This window comes from Danio rerio, chromosome 23 (assembly GCF_052040795.2).
Source record: "Danio rerio strain M-AB ecotype USA chromosome 23, GRCz13ab, whole genome shotgun sequence".
NCBI lineage: Eukaryota > Metazoa > Chordata > Actinopteri > Cypriniformes > Danionidae > Danio > Danio rerio.
The window spans coordinates 50,087,208-50,102,500 of record NC_141043.1 but is presented as its reverse complement, the minus strand read 5'-3'; the positions used below and the strand labels follow the sequence as shown (position 1 = coordinate 50,102,500).

Here is a 15,293-nt window from a genome sequence, read left to right as displayed (position 1 = left end):
GAGCGAGCATCAGAATGGGGAAGAAAGGGGATTTAAGAGACTCTGATCGTGGCATGGTTGTTGCTGCCAGACGGGCTGCTCTGAGTATTTCAGAAACTGCTGATCTACTGGGATTTTCACGCACAACCATCTCTAGGCTTTACAGAGAATGCTCCGACAAAGAGGAAATATCCAGTGAGCGGCAGTTCTGTGGGCGCAAATGCCTTGTTGATGAGGCCAGAGGTCAGAGGAGAATGGCCAGACTGGTTCCAGCTGATAGAAAGGCAACAGTAACTCAAATAAGCACTCGCTACAACCGAGCTCTGCAGAAGAGCATCTCTGAACACACAACACGTCCAACCTTGAGGCGGATGGGCTACAGCAGCAGAAGAGCACACCGGGTGCCGCTCCTGTCAGCTAAGAACAGGAAACTGAGGCTACAATTCACACAGACTCACCAAAACTGGACAATAGAAGATTGGAGAAACGTTGCTGCTCTGATGAGTCTCCATTTCTGCTGACACATTCGGATGCTCGGCTCACAATTTGGCCTCAACAACATGAAAGCATGGATCATCCTGCCTTGTATCAGCGGTTCAGGCTGGTGGTGGTGGTGTAATGGTGTGGGGGAGATTTTCTTTGGGTCCATTAGTACCAATTGAGCATCAACGCCACAGCCTACCTGAGTATTGCTGCTGACCATGTCCATCCCTTTATGAGCACAGTGTCTCCATCTTCTGATGGCTACTTCCAGCAGGATAACGCAGCATGTCATAAAGCTCAATCATCTCAGACTGGTTTCTTGAACATGACGATGAGTTCACTGTGCTCAAACGGCCTCCACAGTCACCAGAGCTCAATCCAATAGAGCAGCTTTGGGATGTGGTGGAACGGGAGATTGGCATCATGGATGTGCAGCCGACAAATCTGCAGCAACTGTGTGATGCTGTCATGACAATATGGAGCAAAATCTCTGAGGAATATTTCCAGTAGCTTGATGAATCTACTCCATGAAGGATTAAAGCAGTTCTGGAGGCAAAAGGGGTCTAGTGAGGTGTACCTAATAAAGTGGCCAGTGTGTGTACATCAGTCATCTGTCATTTTAAAGCATAATATCATTTATTCATGCACTTTCATGTTCTTCCATTAAAGATCTGCAGAATTTCAAAGGTACTAAACAATAAAGACAGATGTACACTGAAGAACGCCTGTTAATGAACAGTTTTGGGATTTTGGGTTTAGTGTTTATCAGCGGTGGTGAACTGCATTATGGGATGTTGATCTCTGCTCTGTCCACTTCTGATGATGAAAACTCAACTCTACACTTTACCAAGAGACTTTTACTGACATTTTAGTGGTTTGAAATAATAATAGAGGATATCTAGTGAAATAAGTGTGTAAAATAGCAGTAAATGTGCTGCAGTTTATTACTACGTTTCTGTAGCGTAATATACAACACTGACACCAATAATCCCTATTACACATGAGCTGAAAAGTCACTTTTGCACACGTTTCTTGGTTAAAAGTTGTTGGAGGAAGGATCAAGATCCCACAATTCAGTTCACATGCAGAAATAAACAGGGAAAAAGAAAAACATCAATCACAAAATAGGCAAAAATGCTAATTTCTGAATGTGTTTCACAGTGTATGCGTGTCAGCGAGATCCAAAACCATTAATATTAAAAAAATCTGGGCATGATTTCCCAGCATGCACGTTGATTTCAAAATGACATCATAAAACACATCAATAATGCAAACTGATTTGATGTTAAATTCCTGACGTCTATTTAACATCCACACATTGATGTCTATTAGACCATCAAAAGAACGACACAACAGTATTATGATATAAGAACAGCTGGTTACACTGTAGTTCGAGTCACTCCTGCTATTATCTGCTGGCTCTTCACCTGCCGGTTACTGCAATATTCACTGCAATATTCACTGAGTTGGGAAGTGTGACTTTATTCTGCATGATTAATCCCAGACAATACCTGAACTGTAATAAGCGTCTGATCAGCAGATGATTGAGTTAAAGTCTTGTTAATGGTTTGTTAACAGCATGAATCGTGACTTTAAATAAAGTATTACTGAAGCGTTTTATTCATCTGAAAGCTTCAACTACACAGGATTGTGCGTCTCTACAACACATCAAAATACCTGAATGTTATATTGATATCTAACACTGGCTTCAAAAACATCACGAATCAGTTACGGGACTGTCAAGTAATCAATTTCTGACCTGATTTATTTATTATTTCATATTAGATGTCAATGTCATATCATTTTAACAGCTAGCTATTAAACTGACACAATCGATTAACGTGAAGTTTATGTATAAACTAATGTCGAGAGGATCACGTGCTTATGATTGCTAGCGGCTGGATCTGCATTATCCAATTCACTACGCTCCAATCAGACGACTTCTAAACTACTATAAATACCCTGGGGTTCGTTCCACTGCTATCTTCGTTTTGAAGAGTCCCCCCTTCCACCCTTACTCCTCCTCCTTCCTAGATGAGTGACATGGTGGCCCAGCGGTTAGCACTGTTGCCTCACAGCAAGAATGTCTCTGGTTCCAGGCTTTACCAAACCAGCAGACATTTCTGTGTGGAGTTTGCACTTTCTCCCCGTGCTCACGTGGGTTTCCCTCGGGTTCCTCGGTTTCCTCCCATGCAAATTAAGTTAATTGACCAATACAAATTGGCACCATAGACATGCTTCTAGTATGTAGTTATCTCCAAGAGCAATCACTTGCTGTTCATTGGTTACTACAGCAGGGGAGTTCTCGAGATCTACCTGAGCTCAAACTCCCCTCCCGCTTTGCAACAGGAGGGAGCCCCAGGTTTAAGGATCTCATGAGCTCAGGCCTCTCTCTTATAATCAATCATCAGCTGAGTGTGAACTCTTGAATTACTATTTATTATAAATATTTTGTGATATTTACTATTATTTATTTATTATTAAATTAACAAAAATTGATTAGCATTGTTGACATGTTTTTGATGTTGTTTTGATAAGCGCTTGCAACATTTATGGTGCTAATTTAGTAATTATAGATTCAGTTCCTGCTCTTTTTAATCAAGTAGAGAAGTGAAGGAATAAACAATTATATTATAAAAAAGGTAAAGCAATGTTAGTCGGTGTATTTATGATTGTATGGTATTGTATGTTTTGTGTTTTAAATATTTTGTTATTTGTTTTGTTTTTGGATATAAACTAAGAGTCTGAAATCAAGTATTAAATAATCATAATATTAATAATAATAATAATAATAATAATAATAATAATAGTAATAATATAATTATTATAATAATATAATATAATAATAATAGTAATCATCATAATAAAATAAAAATAATAATATTAATACTACTATTAATAATAATAATATAATAATAATAATAATAATGATGATAATAATAGTAAAATAATAATAATAATAATAATAATAATAATAAAAATGATAATAATAAAAATAGTAATGATAATAATAATAATAATAATATAATAATAATAATAATAATAATAATAATAATAATAATAATATAATAATAATAATAATAATTAATATTAAAATGATAATAATAATATTAATAATAATAATAATATGATGCTAATAATAATAATAATAATAATAATAATAAAATTATGATAATAATAATAATAATAATAATAATAATAATAATATTGATAATAATAATGAAATAATAATAATAATAATAATAAAATGATAATAATAATAATAACAATAATAATAATAATAATAATAATAATAATAATAATAATAATAATAATAATAATAATTACGTTAAAGTAAAGTTTTGAGTCGTGTTTCTGTGTGGAGTTTGCATGTTCTCCCCGTGTTGGCATGGGTTTCCTCCGGATCCCCTGGTTTCCCCCAAAGTCCAAATACATGCTGTACAGGGGAATTGGATAGGCCAAATTGTCCGTAGTCTATGTGTGTGAATGGTAGTGTATGGGTGTTTCCCAGTGATTGGTTGCAGCTGGAAGGCCATCTGCTGTGTAAAACATGTGGTGACCCCTGATCAATAAAGGGACTGAGCTGAAAAAAAAAAGAATAAAAGAATGAGAAGTGTTGAAATGCTGCAGTGTGGCCTATATGACTGATTTATGCAGGATTTATCAATGTTTTATTATTCCAGGGTGATCGAGGTCGGCCGGGTCCCCCAGGTCCTAAGGGTGATCCAGGTCTGAAGGTAAGTACACTCCTCCTGTTCTGTCTTAAAGCTGGTTTTAGCTAAATTATGGTCTGTTTTGGGCGGTGGATGCAGTGTTTCATTCTCCACAGTGTTGGTAGTGTATCGGTTACCGCCACCGCGGCAGAAAGGCCCCTCTGGATTGGGTTTCAGAGCAGAATAAAGGGCCTGTGTGGTGTTTTCGGGGCGGGCGGAGGTCTGTTCACACTTCCCGAGATGTAGTTTTGCTCGGGACTCAGCGTCACTCGGGAGCCCCACTAGAACCTGAGAACCCGCAGGGGTCAAAGGTCATCTTTTAGAGGAAAGGCATGCTCCTGATGACAGCCTCGGTCCTGCGGTGCATCTACAGAAGCGCAACTTTCAGTTTAAGTGACTCCTGAACTAGAGCATGTGTTTTTGTGATATTTACAGGCTGGAGATGTGTTTGCATCCACATATATATATATATATATGTGCATTTTGCTTAAAAAGACTTAATGGAAATGTAAAGATGTGCACAACTGAGTAGGATAAACTTCATCTAACAGAATAAATGTGTATAAACAGCTGTAATGAATCACTGCTGTATCGTCTTCATCACTGCTGTAGTTTCTGCTGATCAGAAGATCTGACAGTCATAAATGTGTGTGTGAGGGTCTTTGTGTCATTAATGTTGGTTTGCAGATATAAATGTGTGTGTGAGGGTCTTTGTGTCATTAATGTTGGTGTGCAGATGTAAATGTGTGTGTGAGGGTCTTTGTGTCAGTAATGTTGGTTTGCAGATATAAATGTGTGTGTGAGGGTCTTTGTGTCATTAATGTTGGTCTGCAGATATAAATGTGTGTGTGAGGGTCTTTGTGTCAGTAATGTTGGTTTGCAGATATAAATGTGTGTGTGAGGGTCTTTGTGTCAGTAATGTTGGTTTGCAGATATAAATGTGTGTGTGAGGGTCTTTGTGTCAGTAATGTTGGTCTGCAGATATAAATGTGTGTGTGAGGGTCTTTGTGTCATTAATGTTGGTCTGCAGATATTCATGTGTGTGTGAGGGTCTTTGTGTCAGTAATGTTGGTCTGCAGATATAAATGTGTGTGTGAGGGTCTTTGTGTAATTAATGTTGGTTTGCAGATATAAATGTGTCTGCGAGGGTCTTTGTGTCATTAATGTTGGTTTGCAGCTATAAATGTGTGTGTGAGGGTCTTTGTGTCATTAATGTTGGTTTGCAGATATAAATGTGTGTGTGAGGGTCTTTGTGTCATTAATGTTGGTCTGCAGATATAAATGTGTGTGTGAGGGTCTTTGTGTCATTAATGTTGGTTTGCAGATATAAATGTGTGTGTGAGGGTCTTTGTGTCATTAATGTTGGTTTGCAGATATAAATGTGTGTGTGAGGGTCTTTGTGTCATTAATGTTGGTCTGCAGATATAAATGTGTGTGTGAGGGTCTTTGTGTCATTAATGTTGGTTTGCAGATATAAATGTGTGTGTGAGGGTCTTTGTGTCATTAATGTTGGTCTGCAGATATAAATGTGTGTGTGAGGGTCTTTGTGTCATTAATGTTGGTTTGCAGATATAAATGTGTGTGTGAGGGTCTTTGTGTCATTAATGTTGGTTTGCAGATATAAATGTGTCTGCGAGGGTCTTTGTGTCATTAATGTTAGTTTGCAGCTATAAATGTGTGTGTGAGGGTCTTTGTGTCATTAATGTTGGTTTGCAGATATAAATGTGTGTGTGAGGGTCTTCGTGTCAGTAATGTTGGTCTGCAGATATAAATGTGTGTGAGGGTCTTTGTGTCAGTAATGTTGGTCTGCAGATATAAATGTGTATGTGAGGGTCTTTGCATCAGTAATGTTGGTCTGCAGATATAAATGTGTGTGTGAGGGTCTTTGCGTCATTAATGTTGGTCTGCAGATATAAATGTGTGTGTGAGGGTCTTTGCGTCAGTAATGTTGGTCTGCAGATGTAAATGTGTGTGTGAAGGTCTTTGCGTCAGTAATGTTGGTCTGCAGATATAAATGTGTGTGTGAGGGTCTTTGCGTCAGTAATGTTGGTCTGCAGATGTAAATGTGTGTGTGAGGGTCTTGGTGTCATCATTGTTGGTCTGCAGATATTCATGTGTGTGTGAGGGTCTTTGCGTCAGTAATGTTGGTCTGCAGATATTCATGTGTGTGTGAGGGTCTTTGTGTCATTAATGTTGGTCTGCAGATATAAATGTGTGTGTGAGGGTCTTTGCATCATTAATGTTGGTCTGCAGATATAAATGTGTGTGTGAGGGTCTTTGTGTCATTAATGTTGGTCTGCAGATGTAAATGTGTGTGTGTGAGGGTCTTTGCATCAGTAATGTTGGTCTGCAGATATTCATGTGTGTGTGAGGGTCTTGGTGTCATCATTGTTGGTCTGCAGATATTCATGTGTGTGTGAGGGTCTTTGCGTCAGTAATGTTGGTCTGCAGATATTCATGTGTGTGTGAGGGTCTTTGCGTCAGTAATGTTGGTCTGCAGATATTCATGTGTGTGTGAGGGTCTTTGTGTCATTAATGTTGGTCTGCAGATATAAATGTGTGTGTGAGGGTCTTTGCATCAGTAATGTTGGTCTGCAGATATAAATGTGTGTGTGAGGGTCTTTGTGTCATTAATGTTGGTCTGCAGATGTAAATGTGTGTGTGAGGGTCTTTTCGTCATTAATGTTGGTCTGCAGATGGTAATGTGTGTGTGTGAGGGTCTTTGCATCAGTAATGTTGGTCTGCAGATATTCATGTGTGTGTGCGATGAGTGAGAGATTGAATAGATGTCATGAGATTATATCGAGTAGCTCTAAAAGATGATGAAGTCCTTGTAAACCCCATTGAGTCCTGGCTGAATAATGGTTGCTCTGAGCTCATTATAGGCCTGACAGTAGCTCAGTGTGTTTGGATTTTCATTTGTAATCCCATGAGAACAGACAGCTCTCTGACAGTGAACGCTCTACTAGACGTGTTTTCTTTGGAAACAGAGCTCTCCTGGACACACTTACCTCTTATTCTGGGTGCCGGTGTTTAGCTGAGTTTGAAAGGTCAAGGGTCATTATCGGGGAAGGGTTAAAGGTGTGTATGTGTACTGTCGTGTTAGTGGATCATCAATGGATTCATCTAACAGAAAGTCTGGACAGACGTCTCTGTTTTGTCATGTGGATTACAGTACTGTTGTCAGAGCCAAAAATCACATTTGTCCAGTTTCCACCATAAGCTAAAGCAGTCCCAGAAGTCAGCTTAGCACCAGCACAGCACTTGTTTTGATGTCACAATAAAATTAAAAACGCTTGACATCTATTTGACATCCACACATTGATGCTGATTTGACGACCGAAGTAATTACACAAAAAAGTGTTATAATGCTCGACATGTTTTATTCATCTCAAAGCTTCAATTACTAATTAGAAGTTTACTCTGGTTGTTTTGTACTGTCCAATGCTCGTAAACTATCCTGATGTTAAAATGACGTCAGATAGACATAACAATATTAGATGTCAATATGATGTTTTGACATCAAGGTAGTCAGTTGACATCAGATTTATTTGTGTGTTGACATGCTTTTTGACAGTGTTTTGATGCTTTTATGACATATTCTGCCACATTTCGAGTTGCATTCATATTAATTTAGTCTCCCATTTGAATTAATAAGGATGCATAAACATGCCCAAACATCACAGATAAGTGCAGAGTACATTGGCGTTTTTTTGTGACGCCAATTTTAGATGTCAAATTGATGAATTTTGAACATCAATGTAGTTTACATGAGTTGTAAAATCCAGTGTAAATGTATATTTAGGTGTAAAGGGCATCAGTGTGTATGTCAAATATATTTTCTTATATATTTTAATAAATGAGTGTTAATGGGTGTTTCCCAGTACTGGGTTGCAGCTGGAAGAGCATCTAATGTGTAAAACATATGCTGGAATAGTTGGCGGTTCATTCTGCTGTTGCGACCCCTGATGAATAAGGGACAAAGCTAAAGGAAAATGAATTAATGAATATTTTTTATAATATCTTTTGTCATCAAGGTTCCTGAGAGGTTTATTACAACCAGTTGGCTCTCTTGTTTTTAAAACGGGATACATTCTGGCACATTTCGAGTTGCACTAATTGCAGTCTCCTTTAATTTAATATGGATGCATTATAACCCAGCGGGCAGCTCAGCACGTCAAAAACATGTCAAAAACGCAAAATAGATTTGAGTCAACTGATGAACTTGATGCCAAAACAACATCAAATTGACCTCTGACATTGGCATCAAAACATCGATCGCAGATTACATTGACGGGTTTATGACCCTTAAATTAAAGGTAAATTTTTGATGGCATAATTTGATGTATTTTTAACATTAAGCTAGTTTACATGCATTGTAGGGCTCCAAAATCCAGTAGATGTGTTTTGGTCATCAAAAGGGCATCAGTGTGTGGATGTCAAATGGACGTCAAGGTTTTGACAACAAACCCATTTGCATGTATGACATAATGTTTTTTTGTCATCAAGGTTCCTCACTGAGAGGTTTATTACAACCAATTGACCATATTGATTATAAAATGGGACATATTCTAGCACATGTCAAGCTACATTTATATTAATGTAGTCAGCCGTTTGATTTAATATGGATGTATAACAGCTCAGCGGGCAGCTTGAGGACAAAACAACATCAAAAATACGCCCAAAACATGTCCAAAATGCCAGTAGATTTGAGTCAAATGATGAACTTGATTTCAAAGCATCATCAAATTGACATCTCACATTGGCATGTCGAAACATCGAATGCAGATTACATTACAGATGTGTTTTTGACGCTTACGTTAGAGGTCAATATTTGATGGCATAATGTTGAAAATACATCAATTTGACATCTAAATTAAGGTAGTTTACATGCACTGTAGTGCTACAAAAATCCTGTGTAAATGTGTATTTTGGTGGTCAAAAGGGCATCAGTGTGTGGATGTCAAATATAATATAATATAATATATTTCAATAAATGAGTTTGTATGGGTGTTTCCCAGTACTGGGTTGCAGCTGGAAGAGCATCCTCTGTGTAAAACATATGCTGGAATAGTTGGTGGTTCATTCCACTATGGCAACCCCTAATAATAAGGGGACTAAGCCGAAAAGAAAATGAATGAATGAATATTTTTAACATCATCAAGGTTTCTGAGAGGTTTATTATAACCAGTTGGCTCTTTTGTTTATAAAATAGTGTATATTCTGGCACATTTCCAGTTGCATTCATTGCGGTTTCATTTGATTTAGTTTGGATGTATAACAGCCCAGCGGGCAGCTTTAAGGTCAAAACAACATTAAAAAACATGTTTTAAAAAACTTGTACAAAATGCAAGAGGGTTTGATGTGAATTGATGAACTCGATGCTGAAACAACATCATATTGACATCTAACACTGGTGTCAAAAACACGTCCAACATCACAGATAATTACAGGTTACATTGCCGTGTTTGTGATGCCAGCGTTGGACATCAGTTTGATGTCATTCTAACATTAAGCTAGTTTACATGCATCATAGGTCTACAAAGTCCAGTGTAAAGTGTGTTTTGGTGGTCATAAGAGCGTCAGTGTGTGGATGTCAAATGGACGTCAAGCTTGTGACATCAAACCCATGTGCATTTCTGCCGCTGATGTTCGTCAGGATGCCAGTTTGATGTTGTTTTGAGCTCGTGCTGCTGAAAGTCCACTGATCCAGCTGTGTCATGAGTTATATGTGAGATTATCCAGCTCTCTCTCCTACTGAACGCCGGACTCTTTGATACTGAGCTTGCTGAACTCCAGCGGTTCGTCTAAATGCTGTTTTTATTGCTCATTCGTGTATCTGGAGCACTCAAACATTTACAGAGCGAGAGCAGAGATAGTGCTGGCCGTAAATCAGGCTGACCTCTGACCTCTGACGCATCGCTGTCCTCTCGCTGGCCTGGAGGATTTTCCACAGGATTGCACCACACTTAAAAAGCCCTGCGCTCGACACACAGCGCCACCTGCTGGCAGACAGACCTCACCATCACCCCTGAACATTCAAGCGTTCGATGTGGAGATTAATCTGCAGACGTGACTCTGTAGTGTGTGTGTGTGTGTGTGTGTGTGTGTGAGTAGTTCTGACCTCCTCCTGCTCCACTGTCGGGACTTGTCTTTCTCCACGGCTGAAGCTGGAGCTGTCAGATCGGGGAAGCTTTAAAGGGTTTTGACAGTTCTGGGGAAATTCTTCAGGGCTATTAGTCTTATCTGAGGCCACTGGAACTTTAGGCAACATAATCCCCAGAGATGTGGATAGGATAGCGAGTCCACACACCTCTGCGGGGATATGTGGGAGTATTGAGCTTTGTGTTCATGCTGGTGTTTTCTGTAACATTCGATCATAATCCGCATCTGTTTTCCTCCATTGTAGGGTCCCAAAGGCTATCCAGGACCCGCAGGTCTGCCCGGAGAACAGGTGAGTTGATGAAACGCACCAAATGTCATCTCGAATTCCTATTTTCAGCTGCTGCTTCAATCGTTTAGTGTTCAGATGAAGCGTGAGCTGTCCTACTTGTAGATCTACAACAGGGTTAGGACACTTCCAGCTACACGAGTCAGACGGTGTTGTGTGCTGTTTCAGCTACATGAAGGAACATATAAGTGCTGCTTACTGATGCAGAAGATGCTTCTATAAGGATTACAGTGCATTTCTTTGCAGTTATCTTGGATAAATAGTGTTTGCATCTTTATTAAGTTTCAGTATAACAAGTTTAGAAACTATAGCAGTGCACAACAACAGCTCTAGCAAACTATAGCATGCATAAGCACAGTAGACCAATACAGCTGATCTCAACTCCAGAGGTCTCCATGTGGAGCGCTGAACATTATCAGAGTGAACAGAACATGTTTAGCAGTGAGTAAAGTTTAGTGTTTGCACAATTTACTTTTGAGCAACAATTTTAGTAATACAAGTATAATTTATTTATTTATTTATTTATAATTTTTAAACAGGAAAAGATTAAAAGATAATCGGGCCTGACTCAGCATGAATGCTGTTTTTCAGCAGGTTCCTGCTCTGCATAACATAAAAACAGACAGACATCTCATCCATCAACACAGTACAAACAATCACCAAACATATGAGATCAAGAAAAGCAGGCTACTATCTCAGTGGCTACAGCGATAGTTGACCATCAGATGACGAGCATGGGTTTTCTTAAAAAGTCTCAGTGTTGGTATTGTTTTGAGATGTTGTGGGATCTCGTTCCAGACTCTTGTGAAAACATAAAAGAAAGATCTCTGTCCATAACAGTTTTTAAAAGCGGTACTGGCAAACATCCATTTGTTGCAGATCTGGTGGAACGATCAGTCCTTGTGTTGAGTTTTGGTACCAATGCACAAAGGGCTGCTGAGGTAGAGCTATTTAAAACTTGATAGTACAGTTTAATACCTGTGTTCATAATGTAGTTTTGAAATGTTAAAGCTTTAGAAAGTTATAAAGCAAAACAGTGATGTGTCTATCCAGAAAGTCTGTTGTGTATCTTATAGGCCCTATTGTACAGTCTAGCTATCGGCTCCAAGATATCGTTTGTTGTGAGAGACCAAATAGGCAGACAGAAAGACAAGGTAGACAAGATTATGGCATGCAGATCAGTTTCTGAAACAGAAAAAGACAAATTTGTCCTAATTTTGCCATAAACAAACATTTTGAACATGGTTACAATCAGTGAGGTGAGAGTCCAGACCGATTCCCAAATATTGATATGTGGATACAATGGAAAGTTTTAAATAATAATTATTTAAACCCCAAAACCATAAAAATGCAGCAAATAAAAGTAAAAAAATAAGAATAATTTAGACTTCTTCTTTATAGTAATGATCATATCACACATGTACATAAAGTACAAATGCATTTATGGTCAAAATATGCAAATACATGAGTCAGCATATGTGTGTCTGTGTTTTGTGGGGAAAACCGTGACCTTACAACACAAGATGCAACAAGCGTCATGTCTGCCTGCATCAAATGCAACATGACAGAAACATATAAAGCAGCCACTGCACTCCCAATCTAATGTTAAAGGCTTTCAATCTGAAGAACACACATTCAGGGTGTACTCTCATTAGATGCAGTTGTCTTGAACCGTGCCAAAGTGCTGTTGTCCCTCCTCCCCTCTCCCCCTCGTCCTGCACTCATATTGCAGTTTTTCCTCTCGAGCTGGGGCACGCTTCCGTCATCGATGATGGACTGTTCAGTTTAACAGAAGAGAAGTGCTCTCGCTCAGCACAGTGGACATCGCTTTATTTCTGTTGTTTTATATTATTTGAAGTCGTTTGACACACAGATCCGCCACTGCTGGCGTTCATAAACAATCATCAAGTCCTGCTGCTGCAGGTATGAGGAGGTGTGCTGAAGGTGCAGCTGTGGTGCAGTGAGAGGTTTGTGTCTTTAATAAACTCTGACAGCTCGTGTTCAGGAAGAATGATTTATCTATTCATATCAAACAGCCCCTTAAAGTCACGTCTCGTCTTCAGTTTCGGGTTCAGATACACTTTATGCTGTTTACACCAGACGCGGAAGAACCATCAAGCGTGAGTGATTTACATGTTCAGTCAATGCAAAAATACGAACACACATCCTGTGGTGCGATACACGCGAGTTACGCAAGTTGTGCGATTTGCGCGATTGCCATGTTTAACTCGATCGAGTTCGAAAGTCTGAGCTTCAATGGACATTCGTGCAGCATTAATCAATCAGGAGCTTTCTCTTGTAGGGGGCATGCTTATGTAGCGCCTGTTGTTGTTGTCCAGGGGGGAAATCCTCCTACAGACACCGGACAACAGTTGATTAAACCGGGCTGGGCTCAGTCTGAAGCACAGCTGAAAGCCTCCATCATCCAGGTTCAGTTTCTGGAGGAGTTGATGAGCTCACAGAGCTGCTGCACCTATGAAAGATCTAGTGGACTCAGACACGGCTCCAAACAAATCCACGCTGTTTTTCAGCCTTCCTAAAGCACATAAACACTGTTATTAATAAAATCCATGTTAGCCATTTAGCAGTGAAGCTAGCGTCACCGGGCAGACAGAATCCCTGCCCATCATGCAAATCTGTGTCTATTGCTCAGTGAATTTGAGGCACGAATGAAGTGAGTAAACTCCAAATGTTCACACATGAATTTAAGTGCAAATATTGCGATTTATCCGCCCGTTCCACGTCTGGTGTGAACACAGCTTTACACTTAACTCTACAAGCATATCGTGGCAAAGCCCAACCGAACTACGCAATGGCACACCTCTTCCAACCGGGCTGGGGCCAGCCTGCCGACCCGCAACTAAGCCCTATTTGGAGCACTCACACTTGTCAAACAAACAGTAAACATGCCCGGGCATGGTTCGGATAGCCTAGTGTGAGTGCGTCCTAAAGCTGTTAAACATCAGTAATAGGCTACTGAGTGAGTGATGTTGTTGGTTTGAGTCTCAGTTTTGACTTTCATTTTTACACCGTCTGTCAGTTGTTTATTTCATTTAGGATATAAGATCTGCTGCTGCTTTCAGTATTAAAAATGTTGTAAAATGTCCAAACATAGCATTCAGTGAATGGGCTGGATAAAATGTGTTTACTCTGACAGTGGGAGCATTGAACACTGAGTACAGCACATAATCAGCACCTGAGGTGATCTTTGTCCTTGTACTTTATGTCATGCTTATTCTGTCGGGACATGGCAGAAATAAAAATGCTTTCTAAAATACAGAAACTCCTTTTAACACAGAAAAGACAGCCTGTTGCAGTGCTGCATTGCTTGATTTTAGGACACAATGTAAAGCTCAATAAAGGCAGATATGACACAGCCCACCTTTTGTCCCTTTTCACACTACACTGTAAACATATCTACCTAAAGCTGACATCTCTTCTCCTAAATCAACCAACTGCACTTGAAGCAAATGTTTTAGGTTGGTTTTGTGATCCATATGAAACAAACACAAGGTACAGTCTGACCTCATGACCTCATTCAACCCAAATCACATGACAGAAGCAGCCACACACTTGTAAACAAACCGGTTTAAGACATTTACGATCAAGACCAAGCTGGATATTATGATCAACACATAAGTTGATTCTTAGGGTGAATACATACAGTAGTTAGATTGGCAGATTACTAGAAACAGCTGTAAATGCGGTCAGTGTCATGACCATCTCATCAAGTGTGCATTATCTTGGGCATTTTTAGCTTTTAATTTGAACGTTTAGAAGCTTTATTTAAAAGACAGACATTGTTAGATTCCATATATGCAAGTTAATCATACGCTTGGCAAGCAGTTTTTGAGTTTGATATGTCCCCATTCATCTGAATGCCTGAGAAACTTTCAACCCTGCTGAAAAATCCAGCTTAAACCAGCCTAGGACGGTTGGCTGGTTTTAGCTGGTCCACCCGCCTGGTTTTAGAGGGGTTTTGCCCACTTGCAGGCTGGTTTTCAGCCATTTCCAGCTTGGTTATAGCTGGACAGGCAGGGAGCCCAGCCAAAACCAGCTATGTCCAGCTTAAACCAGGATGGTCCAGCTGGTTTTAGATGGTTTAGCTGGTCACTTTCCACCCTGACCAGCTAAGACCAGGCTGAAAATGGCTGGAAACCAGCCTGCAAGTGGGCAAAACCCCTCTAAAACCAGGCAGGTCGACCAGCTAAAACCAGCTAACCAGCCTAGGCTGGTTTAAGCTGGATTTTTCAGCAGGGAAGATGGCCACCGAGTGAATTGACTTTCTTTTGATGGACTTTGGTTTAACTCTGTCTCTCTCTGTGCGTGGCGCTCTGTGTGTGTTTGACATGGCATTAAACAGATCTGTGAGTTGTACCTTTGTGCCTCCTCAATAAGTGCGTCCGGAAGGTTTGGAACTCAATACACGGAGAGTTTGATTGAGTCACAAAGCTCCGTCTTTATCTGCAGAGATGGACATGGGCCAGGGTCAGCCGCAGACGCTCACAGAAAGATGAACAATAGCAGCTCTATTCATCCGCTGGCAGACGCCATCATCCCTCATTCACGCTTCTCTTTCTCTCTCCTCAGGGTTTGCCAGGGTTGCCAGGCGTGTCTGGGGCGGCGGGTTACCCTGGCAGGCAGGTGCAGTGACCAACATCCACAAT

General features: G+C 39.8%; 1 protein-coding gene across 3 annotated transcripts in view; it reads left to right on the top strand.

Moving 5' to 3' along the window:
• col24a1 (collagen type XXIV alpha 1) overlaps window positions 1-15,293 on the top strand; it is a 140,791-nt gene that overhangs the window by 55,959 nt on the left and 69,539 nt on the right. For all 3 annotated transcript variants that reach the window (XR_015524176.1, XR_015524177.1, XM_087307931.1), the window contains exons 7-9: window positions 4,146-4,199; window positions 10,585-10,629; window positions 15,217-15,270. Coding sequence is in view for 1 of the 3 variants with exons in the window: in XM_087307931.1 (XP_087164057.1) it covers window positions 4,146-4,199; window positions 10,585-10,629; window positions 15,217-15,270 (153 nt within the window). In the remaining 2 variants the exon portion in view is untranslated. The remainder of the gene's footprint in view (window positions 1-4,145; window positions 4,200-10,584; window positions 10,630-15,216; window positions 15,271-15,293) is intronic.